The sequence below is a fragment of the Vidua chalybeata genome, chromosome 4 (assembly GCF_026979565.1).
Source record: "Vidua chalybeata isolate OUT-0048 chromosome 4, bVidCha1 merged haplotype, whole genome shotgun sequence".
Classification (NCBI taxonomy): Eukaryota; Metazoa; Chordata; class Aves; order Passeriformes; family Viduidae; genus Vidua; species Vidua chalybeata.
In genome coordinates, this window is record NC_071533.1 from 61,763,135 (window position 1) to 61,775,666 (window position 12,532).

General features: G+C 37.6%; 1 protein-coding gene across 1 annotated transcript in view; it reads left to right on the forward strand.

Moving 5' to 3' along the window:
* SORCS2 (sortilin related VPS10 domain containing receptor 2) overlaps nt 1-12,532 on the forward strand; it is a 526,356-nt gene that overhangs the window by 291,233 nt on the left and 222,591 nt on the right. The window contains exon 3 of the mRNA XM_053940374.1: nt 8,874-8,973. Coding sequence (XP_053796349.1) covers nt 8,874-8,973 — 100 coding nt within the window. The remainder of the gene's footprint in view (nt 1-8,873; nt 8,974-12,532) is intronic.

A 12,532-nucleotide genomic window follows, 5' to 3' on the forward strand; every position in this document is an offset into this window, starting at 1 on the left:
TTCCTACCTGCAGGCTTCCCATCGTGTTCTGCATTGTGTTCTGCATGATGTCAGCTCAGACATTCAGTGATTTTAAACCTGTTAGGAAAACCTGATTTTGTTTAACCATCTGAATGTTCTCATGATTCAGACACATCATGGCAATCTTGTTTGTGGGCAGACATGGGTGAGACGGATGATTGTTTTGACATGGACTGTTTTTAAAGAAGAGGGACTCAAAACATTTCTTTAAAAATTGTTGTAAAGGTTTTGTCCTGATGCAATTTTAATAGCTTGAAATTATCACTCCTTTGACACTGGGAACATGGGAACTGACATCTTGGATGAACTTGAGCTGCATCTGAGCACTGTCCAGCCTCCATCCCGGATGTGTATTTGCAGTTTCAGAGAAGCATTCCAGAAAACTCACAACAGGCAACTGTGGGTCTCTGATACATTTCCAGGATCTATTTTTCTGTATTTACTTGTTTAGGATTTCTACTTGTTTTAAAAATGTCCATTTACTCCCTTAGTTTTGCCAAGCATTTGGCTTCAGGTGCAGAATACCACAGTCAAATTACTGACAAAACATTGACTTCATTTACCTTTTTATAAAGTGCTACACCTGGCCATATAGTTCATTTTCTCTCTCACCTCCCCCACAGCAATCATAAAATGGAGGTCAGCACATCAGCAGCAAAAGCTAAAACTGTTACAATTGGAGTTAAAGAAGAGTTCTGCTTACTGAAGAGTGAGTAGAACACTGTTATAGTTGGCAGAGCCCATTGCTAGAGGAATAGATAATTGCATGTGAATGTACATATGCAATTTATTAAATTATTATCAGTTCTTTTTTAATTCCGTAAATGCTCCTATTCCAACCAGTTCTATCCAGTGATTACAAGAAAATTTGCTGTTCTGGTCAGAAAGCACAAGGCCAAATTCTCTCATATATCCCAACATGTTCCTTGCCTTCCAAGAAGCTGCCTGACTGAGAATAAAGTTGTTTCAGAAATGTTTCAGCTGCGTTTAGTGGTTTAAATTAAAAGCCTGGGCTATGGGAAATGCCTAGCATTTTTCCATGGTGGAAAATTTTAATGTTCCTTGCAAACCTCAAGAAATTATTCTTGAACCATCTCCTTTCCCCAAAGAACACAAATATGTGAGATAAGAAATAATTCCTTTGTAATTACTCATTTCCTTTCACAACACTCGTAAAAGAGAAATCATACTGGAAGTGATATATGTATGTTTCCACTTCTGGCAATATAGTTAGTAAGCATAATTTTGGAAATCTGCATTTTAGCAACAAAGACTTCTTTTTCCTAAACTAAAAAATAAAAACAAACAAAAAATAACCCACCAAAACTAAACCCAACCTTTTTTTAACCAGAGATGGTTGTCTAAATAGGTGAAAGGAAGCTAGTTTTATGTAGGAAGTATTAATTTGTTTTGTAGGTAATAATTGAATAGTTAATGGAATAGTTAAGTCTCTAAATAGCAAACCTCCCAAATGCTCCATAATACAATCCATTCCTTGCTAATTCAGCACTGGACTTGCAGCTGCTGAAACTGAACCTACACAGGGCTGTTTCTTATGAGAAATGCCTGCATACTCACTGTTAGTTACACAATACGTTAAATCTAGTGAAGAAAGTGTGGTAAGAAATTGATATTTCCATATTTCCCACAATTTCATTTTTGTTTTTCACTCCGTCATGTAAGTCACTGGAGCTGTTTGTGGGAAGGAACTGTAAACAGCATTACTGAAATGATCCAAAAGCAAGACTTCAAAAGAGTTAATTTGCCTGTGAATTTCAATAAGTTTGTTTTTAAAAGGAACAAATTACTGGGATTGAATGATTGTGGGGGAATTTTTAATTTGCCCCCAAGCACCTCAAGGTACCCCTGTGCCCCTTGAGGACAGCATGATCCAGCGCATGCCCCAGCTCTTCCATGGCTGCAAAGCTAAGGAAGAAATAACCCAGACCTTTTAGTTTTTGCAAAAGTAAGACATAATCCTGTCTTGCTGGCGGTGTCTTGTCTGCTTTGTCACTGTGACACTGCTTGTTTTATGGTTGAGTGGATTCATCACAAGTATCTGTGTACTGCAAGCATGGATATAGGCTGTGCCTTCCAAGACATACTGTCAGCAAGTGCTGTGTGCTGGTGATGGAATTAATGCACCAAGGCAGTAGTTTCAGAATAGGTGTCTAACCTAAAGTAACACTTTCTGAGAGGACAGGAGATGGCTGCAGCTAATAGAAGCTAATGTGATGTTTTGTCAGCCTGGAGAATATAAAAGCTAATTGTTGCAGCTGTGCAGCAAAGTAATGAGGAGCTTGAAAATGTAACTGATAAGCAGAGTGATTATAGGCTAATGAGCAGGATGTTTGTGGTATATTGAAGGACTAATGAAGGGCTGCAAAAGATAACTGCAATGGTATACAGTGAGATATGCAGAGCAGGAATGTTTAAATACAGCACAGAAAGATATGTAGTAGATAGTAAAGACACAATGCTGCTAACTACTGGAGTTTGAGCATGTGAGTGTGGGCATTGTGCAGATGAAGAAATTAACCAAAACCGGTACCTGACAAATGCATGACAGAAGATACAGTACATAAATACATATTGTATAATTCACATATCTCCATCAAGTAACACCCCCATCTGTCCAAAGAGCTCTGTTTACCACCGTCCATGTTCTCTCATAAGAAAATGTGAGTGGTTGCTGTACTTGTACGAAGCATTGGGTCCAGACAGCTCTGAGACAGGATAGTTCCTGGAAAACGTGGACTCAAAACACTTTTTTCAAAGGTAATTGCAACATCAGGGTAGAAGATTGTAGCCTGGCATGCCTATCCTGAAGAGAGATCTGACTTTCTAAAGTCACCTGCCATGGTAATCCTGGCTTTTATTGTTGGCTACAGAGGACTGGTTTTCCTTCCATTGTGGCTGGTTGAACTGGATATGTTTAATGCTTTGAATAAAAGCCCAGTTCTAGAATATGTGATGTTTATGATCCTCCGTGAGTCTTCACTTGATGCAAATACAGTCTTTTGGGTTCTCTCTCTCTTTTTTTTTTTTTTTTCCCTGTGGAATTTTTTAGGTCAGCAATTTACAATCAAATATATATGGACATTAATACCTGTAATTATTGGAAGGAGTCTCTATAGCTGTATAAATACAAGCTTGCGCCATGTCCTGTACACAGCAGAGCATTACAGAACAGGTAATTTCAACTACAAAGGCAGTTGGTATTACCAACAGCTCTAAAAAAAATCTATGTTATCAGATATGTGATTAATATATGATATAAATAATTGATAAGTGAAAACAGGACATATTAATCTCTAGTGGTTTTGGAAAAAGAAGGTAAACCCTCTGTTGCCTAAATATGAAGTTACTAAAATATTTACATATTACCTCTAGCCTACACCATTAATTCTTTAGTGTAAAACTGAATTAAGGACGAAGCATTTCTATATTTTTAGTTTTGAGACAAAAAATGTGTAATTTCCAAAAGGCTCAATTTTCTAGAAAGTAGAGAGAAAGGTATTTCCAAAACGTACTCCAGCAAAGCTGATGGCTGATTAATAATCTGTTAATTGGATTGCTGGGTGTTAATTGGATTGCTAGGAGTCCTACTCTTCTACAGTCTTTGAAGAAACTTTCATCTGCATGAATTCCTCAATATGTGAGTTGGGTGTTGGAATTCAATGTTACAATGTGTTTGTTCTCTATAGAAAGGCTTTGGGGGTTTTGAGGTTTTTGGTTTTGTTTAAAAGGATTTTATGAGGCTAACCAAAGCCTCTGCAGTTTCCACACTGGACGTGTAAAAACCTTTGAAGGCTTCTGTGCTGTTTAAGTGAAGATGATGAGTTAGTTTTCCACTTCTTTAATGATATTCCTCCGGTTTCTTCCTTTTCATTGGGATTGTCCTGATATTTCTTGCTGGAACCTCTGATGTATCTGTTTTACATACTCTATCAGCCAGATCTTCATTACTCTGCTGTATTATCTATTTTCCTTACAGTCATTTGAGGTATAGTCGACAGTGTCTCTATTATTCAGGTGAGAGACCAGAGCACAAAGGAAATCCTACTGTTAGATGTAAGTCTGTCACAGAGCAAGAACCTAAAATAATTTCTCCTGCATTTTGAAAGTTCATGCTGTAAATCTTGGACTATTCTGCTGACTGAAAGGAGGGGAAGGTGGGAAGATGACATTTGCAATAGAGTCTGGACAAAATTAAGTGGGAAGCAGTCGAGTGGGTTTTATGTACGGATCCACTCTTGATTCTTTAATGTGCATCTCAACTGAATTTTTTTCAGCAATTTCCCAATTATCTAAACCTGCAGATCTTCTGTATTCTTTTCTTTCAAAGACTTTTCTTTTAGTTTCACCACTTAAGTAGTCCAAGAGTAATTTGAAATCTCTTCATTGTTGTCTTCCAGGATTTTAAGTTAATGGAGCTTGTACAATATGACTCATTTGACTAGAACAGATCTTGAGTTAGTCTTCAAGAATAAAAAGTAGAGGAAATCTGATGAACATGTGTGTTAAATGTTCCAACCATTTTCTTTCCAGTGTGTCTCTTCAATTAATTAAAAAAAAAAAAAAAAAAAAAGGAAGCATTTTTTTGCTGTTGATGTGTTCTTTGAGTATTACATTTGATTTGGTAATGCAATTTTCATGTCTAAGAATCTTCATTAATATCTTACTTTATTAATTTTTAATTTTTCTTATATATTTTTAAATACCTACTTGTAAATATAACCTGGAAAACCACTAACAATGAGCAATGTTGAATCATAGGTGTGAGTCACCAGGGGAGAGCTTTATAATGATAGTGAAGTTCTGAAAGGCAAGCGTTTGATTCATGTCTCTTTTGGTATCTGCTAAATTTCTTCTTCTTTCTCAAAATTTCTGTTGGAAGATATCCAGATCCAATGTTTAGGTACAGTTCCAAATTATGTTAGACATAGATTTATTTTACCTCAAATCTAAAAAAGTTACATTTTTGAGGATGAGACCTAAATTTGCACAGAGCTTAGGGGCTTTGGGAGTTTTATTTCATTAGGGTACATTTCTTTACCACTTGGGCGCTTTCCCAACTATTTTTTTTGAGCTCACAATATTAAGCTAAAAAGACCTAATTATGTCTATGCTGTAATATCATTGAATGATTTTGAGGCCTCTTATCTGAACATGCTGTTCTTACAGTGAGAACTGAGTTTTTCCACAAAAGAAAAAAAAAAAATATTAGCACATATTAAAGCAGAAACATGTACATGACTTCAAAAAAAACCACTAACTGTCAGGTTCAGGTTGTGTGATGTCTGCATCAGTATGTGAGTAATCATGTTGTCCCACCATCCAATGGTGCTGTCACCTGAGTACTGGAAGATGTGTATCCTGTGAATCTTCCACTGAATTTTGCTTTCAAATGAAGAAACATTCTTGTAATCTGTAGCCTGTAGTGCACAGTAGATACATAGCAACAGGAAGCAGCCTGAGTATAGCTTGCTGTTTCCCCTGCTATGTGTTACATAAAGCCAAAATTCTAATTAACTGCGTCCAGATCACTTAGAACTGCAGATCAGACCCTTCTACAGACAAAGGCAGTCTGTACACTTCTTGCTCCGGTTTGTGGAGATCTGCTGTTTTGCTGCCACTTCAAATAAACTGTGGTATAGAAGGAAGTTTTACTCTTCTCATAAAGTACATGTGTCTCCTCTTTCCATTATAACTTGAAATATCTTTTCATGATTTAAGGGAGGAAAGAGAATATGTTTATCCTGATAAAAGCAGATTACTCATGTGGGGTTTTTCCATCTCCTAAACACTCCATGAGCTGGGTTCCTAATAGAAAAAAAAGAGATCTCACAAAGACTGGAAAACCGTAAAGGGCTCCTTCTCTCCTTAATTTTGTACAAATATGAATATATATTTAAATATATATTGAAATATATATTGAAATAGGCATGCACTGGGATCGTAGAATTCATCCTCTCCAACTGTGTGTAACTCAATAGTGCAATTAAAGGATACTCTGTTCTAGCTGCATGCTACAAAATGTTAGTTCTTTATATGTGCAGAGTCAGGAACTTCGAAGTTATATCTTAAATGAAAAAGTCGAGGTGACCTGTTCTCTCTGGATTATAGCAGATTTGGAAAAGCAATTATTTTGCATAGTGCCTCCCTTGAATGGTGTCCTTGAACTATGTCCTCTTGTGCATGCATGTCTCAAAGAATAGCTGACATTCCCGGGCTCTCTCAAGTCTGGGCTATAGCAAAAAAGATTTGGAAGTCAGAATACATTCTGATTCCATAGATCCACAGATCTTCTTCCAATCATGGTCTTCCTGCTTAGGCATGGTGTACGTTTTGGGAGATACAGTTGCCTATTTTCTCAGACTGGAACTGGATTTTTTTTTTCCCTTGAGATTGCTAATTTTTTTTACCTGAAAAAAAAATTGATGGTATAGTTTTATTACATTTGTCTGAAAATACCATAGTTATCTTAGTTTTCTCATCTTGTTAAAACCTCATTCGTTGTTTGCATTGCTCTCTATAAGTCATGAGAATTAGAAGGGAAAGTTTTGGACTGGAACTTTTTATATCTTGGAACTTATCTTTTTTGGGCTTCCTGCCTGTACTCTTTTCACACATTGACAGAGTTGCCATGGTGTGTCCCTCGCATGATGCCACTCTCCAGTGGTCCCATTGTATTAATCCTGGAACTGCCTCTTCAAAGTAAATTGAATCATCTTTAAGGTTCAGAGAATTATTTCAGGATGTTATTACTGGGCTAGCCACTGACCTGATATTCTTCCCTTAAAGAGAATAGACTAGGTTATGTTTCCATTATACATACTTGTTCTGCATGGTTTCAGTACATCTGTCTGAAGTTGATATTTTAAGTCTTTGCGTTAATTTATTTCTGTCAAATAGCACTGGCAAATTAGCTTTAGCACTGTCCATACTATTCCCCTTAGAATTTTAATTAGTTCTGTGCTGAACACCCAGTTGTACACTGCAGTTGTGTGTGTTTGATATCTACATATTTATTTGTCAAAATTGAATTGCTATGATTCAGTTAATTCTCTAATGCATTGCTGTATATCTGCCGAGAAAGCAACATTGTGGGGGAAAAAATCCCAGATCAAATCTATTCAGATAATGCTATAAAATGGTTAAACTCTCAGCTTTAGGCTGGAGGATGGCCTGAGTGTCATAGTCTTATGACCAGTTGAGTTTTTTTAACTGGTGGAGAAGGAAGGAAAACAAGGTAAACATTAACCTTTCTAGGTATTCATTAGGACCTGTTCCAGGCTTATCACTGTCTGCCCACTGTGCTTGGTGATGCCAAAGCAATAGAAAGCTGCTCCATGACAGCACCTGAAAGTTCCTGTATCTTGTGGAAGGCTGGATTGGTGAAAACACAGAAGGCACCTCTGGCTTCATACAACAATACCCGCCAACTTCAGTGACATTCTGAGTGGCACTGGGACATAGGTGGGATGCTCATGGTGGCCTTCTGTGGGCACTAGCCCTTCAGGGAATAACCTACCTCACATGGCTTGGAGGATACCTCAGGCAGTGGCCTCGTTCTCAACGTGTACACACTCAGCCAGGGATTTGGTTCTTCACTGTTCTCTCTCGTACTCAGTTATGCTCCCACAAACTTCAGCAGTGACTGCCCTGGGTGAGGAGCATGGGGCAGCAGAGCCTGCTGGGGAACAATGAACATGGTAGAAAGGGGCTGTAGGGCAGAAATCACTGCACAGGCAGTGCAGTGTCACACTGGGAGGGACAGTCTTGTCTTGGTTCTCTTGCCCATGAGAGCTTTTGAGTGCTCCCGATTGTTTGAATGATGAAGACTTAGGGCAGGGTACCTTCAGCCCTATTTGTTATTCCAGGGAGAGAAAAGGGTGTATAGAGTAGGAGTCCTCACACCAACTCTCTGTCCTAGGGAGTGCTCCTTGGTGAAGAAGGGACAAGTGCCTTAGATATGTCAGAGTCCCTTTCCAAATGCAAAATGAATAACTGTAAATATGGAGAGGGCATATGGTACAACTTGTTCCTAAACAGAACAAGCAAGGTTTCATCCAAAGTGATTTAAATTTGGGTGTGACTTGCTTTAAATTTCTCTAACTTTTCTTTATATTAACATTTTACTTGTCTGTTCTTTTTATAATTGAATTTGGCAATAAAACTGCAGAGCATGGATGCCATTTTTCACTGATAGCTTTTCAGAAATATGGAACAAATTCTGCACAGTGCCCACATTTGAAATACTCATGGAGACATCTGTGTGACATACTGATGGCCAAATACTGACTTTCCTTTTCTTAATTCAAAATTCAGTGATCTTCTGAAAAAGAGCTGGAGGAGTGGATGGGATACCTTTATCCAGTACTAATTCTGCTTGAGGTCTAATGTGAGTCTTCCAGATCTCGGGCCAAATTCTTCTCTTATGCAACAGCAAGCTCTGAAGTCAACTCTTCTTTTTCTGCATAGCTGAGGAGGTGCAGTTAGTACTTGCCAATGAGCCTGTGCTCTTCATAGCTCTTTTTTTCCACCTTGTGAGTAATGATGGAAAGGTGTATATGTCAGGCTTCTGTCACTACACAGATAAAAATAAACTAGCACTGCAGAGAAATTCAAAGTACAGACAGAACTAGCCAGTTTTTTTCAAACCTAGAACCTAGTTTCCTTCATAATAGTGGATTTATTTTAGTGGCTAATGAGCATTGAAAAGAACAAAAAGATGGCAGAGGAGCACTGAAAATGGACAGCTGTTGCACAGAGAGGGATTTCCTTTGCAGAGTTTCAATGCTGAAGCCTTTAGAAGAGATCTCTTACAGATGTTTGATTTCTTTCAGGTCTTCAGATTTTGGGACATTATACACAAAGTTGAATCTACAGCCTGGGATTGCCACTGTTATTGACAATTTCTACATTTGTTCCACCAACAAAAAGAAGGTATGTGGCAAAAAAAACGTTTTTTGTGGCAAAAAACCATATAGTGCAGGTGAGATTCTGCGACTATGTGAAGAGTGTTTTACAGGTTTTCACAATATAGGAAACTGATTTTCACAATCAAGGTGAAGATCACCTTTAGTGCATTTCTGACATACAGAAGTGGGATATTTATTGTTCCTGAATAGTACAGACAGAAAAAAAATTACCTTGATGGACATGGAAACCTTATGAGATCATTGACTTATATGACTCCTGGAAATCAAGCTTTCATAGTGTTTTCCATGCAAATGAAAAAGGAACATCTGTAGGTTTTCACATATTCCAATGGATTCTAGGACTAACATTCAAACTCTTGATCCTTAATGCACAAAGTATAGTGATTGGGCAGGCTGTCATTGATAATGATGTTTATCCTGTGTAAAACCTTAATTAAATAATTTTTAAAAACCCCTCTCCTTGAAGCTTTGTTAAGAAATGTTCCTGCATCATTACTAAAAAACAAAACACTTTTCCTGGAACCTGGAAAGGTTAAGTGGACTTTATAAATGAGATCAAAATCGACCCACTGAGTGTATTTACAATGGATGTTATATTAGAAGCAAAAGGAACAATGATTATGGGAAAAAATCACAGTAACAGCCCTTCTATGTCTTCAAAGTGCCTGTGATTTAAATGGCAAGAATTTGAAGTACAATGTGAAACATAAGCACAGTGGGTTTTTAATGAAATAAGAATTTTCTCTTGATAAGGGCCTTTTAAATCCAGTTTAATACAGAAACACTGATTTCAGGTAGAGGCCTCTGATTGGAAGAACAATGTTTGTTGTGTTTGTCTGTCTGTTTTGCTTAATCAAAAATCAGTAGAACTCAGTAAAGCTGCCTCGATGATTAAGTACATATTATATTTCCCTTGAAATTGTCACTGGAATTTTGTGCCCAAGCTGTGCTATGTCTGAGATTGGTAATATATTTTTAATCTGCTACAAAGCTAGAAAGTATAATTTAGTTTCTTGAGGTGGAACCACCAACAAACTCAAAGTTTCTTCAGATTGTGTATCTCAAATATACAATCTACTGCTGGTTTCAAGTCCAAAAGAATAAAACCATAAATCTTTACCATCTCAGTTTCTGGAATAAAAGCTTGAAGAATGAGATGGATGTGAGGCCCATGGAGGATCTTTCCCAGCTCAATCAGCTACAATATCAAAGCTGCCCAAGCACAAGAGTTCAGTGACAATATGGTTGTGCCAGTTGAATGAAAAAATAAACAGCAGTAAGATCACTGCTTTATTTCAAGCCTGAAAGACACACCAGTGTTCACAAGAACCCTCATGTTAATCCTGTCTAAGAAAAATCTATTTTAAACTGAATTTCACAAGTTGAAATTCTTAGAGATACAAACCCCACTTAGTAAACTAATATGATATTGAAAGCCACCTGATACAGGAAGTCCCTTTGAGTCAATATAAATATGCTCTTTTTATGTGGACATTTACTTCTATGAAGGTGTTGTTTATTAGTATACAGACAACAAAAACAGCAGAGCAGAAAGGATTTCTAGAGCCTTTAAATGATGCCGGAGGGAGATATATTAATAAATGGAAATATACATACATGCATATGTGGTACAGAAATTATGAAAGCAGTGGGGTTGCATGTTTTAGCCAACAACTTCAGACTGTTCTTGGAGGTTTTGCAGTCACCTGTGGAAGGTAAGAGGGAAGTCTTCATGTTGTAAGAGCTTCATCTAAATGGGAAATTTTAGGTGCTGGGCCTTTGATTAAGGCATTGAGAGCAAGACTAAGTTGATCTCACACAAGTTATTTGGGATGATGGAGGGTCATATCTCCTGGTCTGTCTACTTCAGCACAGTTGCACTGGGGTGGAATAGAATATTTAGAACTCTGACTCCCTTTTCTGAGCTGAGAGAAGTCTCAGGGTTTTACTTGTTCTTGATGTTACTTCAGATCATTATGGTGTGGGTTTTCTTCAACCAGTTCACATCTTTTAAAATGTGCTGAAAATGGAAACTGGAGTGCTAACTGCATGTACTGGAACTGAGCATGCACTTTAAATTTAAAGCACAGGTAGTCCCATGCTACCACTTATCATTTAGTGACTATGAAAATACATGAAAGCAAAGATAAAATACATTTATAGGAATTTTTAATACTTCAAATAGTAAAAAGTGTTCTATGATTTCTTTTCATTTATCCATTGTTGTCCTCATCTGTGGAAGAACAGATACTGCACATTTATAGCTCATCATTCCCACCTCAGTGTCATCAGAGCATTAAGCACACCTGATTTAAGGAAAAAAAAAAAAATCAAAGATGAAATATGGGTATCTCCAGGCAATCCATACTGTTAAAATCATAGTTCTTTGTGAGAATTCTATGAGAATAAGGTTGAATTATCTTGTGGAGGTATCTGTAACTGACTTTGTGACTGTTGTGGGTTTGAACAGAATCAAACTGTGGCTTCCTACAAAGATATACAAAGAGATGGGTCATGGTTTAACCCTAGCTGGCACCACACTGCTGTTGGCTCATTTCATCCACCAGTTCCCTCAGGGCCTGTGGATTCCTCTCATCAAGTCCCATGGACCTGTGCACCTTCAGGTTCCTTACATGGTCTCAAACCTCTTCTCCTACCTCCATGGCAATTTCTTCATTCTCCCAGTCCCAGCCTTTGCCTTCTTTGATTTGGTGGTGTGACTAGAACTATCATGGGCCAAGAAACAAACACAAAATGGGAGATTGTTTATTTGTTTTGAAATGCAATTAAATGAAATATCTGCTAGAAGGCTCCAGTCTAGTTCTTGGGCTGACATAATTTTTACAGTTCATAGCTTCCAGTACACCAGCTCCTGGAGTGGCTTAGACTTTCACTCAGCTTGCATCCATTCTGTGAGCTGCAATCATACCAGACAGACTAATGGACTTCTAGGTGAGCTTTATACAGTAAATGTGAAATTTTTCTGGAAATTTTATGTGAATTACTCTAATTTTAATTTTCTTAAGATGTATTGAAAATAATGCAGTTGATGATGAAGTGCAATAGCAAAAAGTACAACATATGGAAAAAGGATTGTATAAAAACCCCCACAAGGTTATAAGGTAAAATATAGGAATGCTGGGGACTGAATAAGCTGGAGGAAGTATGGAAATCATCTATAAACCCCACTACATTAATTCAAAAAGCGGCACATTCCATTTTGCTTTGGAAATGTGCCATAGCCTTCTATGTACTATGTACAGTACTTGTGGTGAGTACTGTTCATAGGCCTAACTTAAGAATCAGGAAGGAGTTGTATCAAGGTCATGTCTACACAGTCTTTTGGCAGTTGAGGTAAATTCATTCACTGTGTCTTTTTATGGCTGAAGGCAGCAGAACGCACATGCAGAAATTGTGTTGCTGCAGTTACCAGAGAACTCGAACTATGAAACCCAGTTTTGACAAGAAATGATGGCAAATCTCTGAGGGTAGAGTGTTAGAGGGCTTTGTTTGTTTCTCTGAATGGACCTTTCTGAAGAAATCATGGGATGGAGGTGTGAACT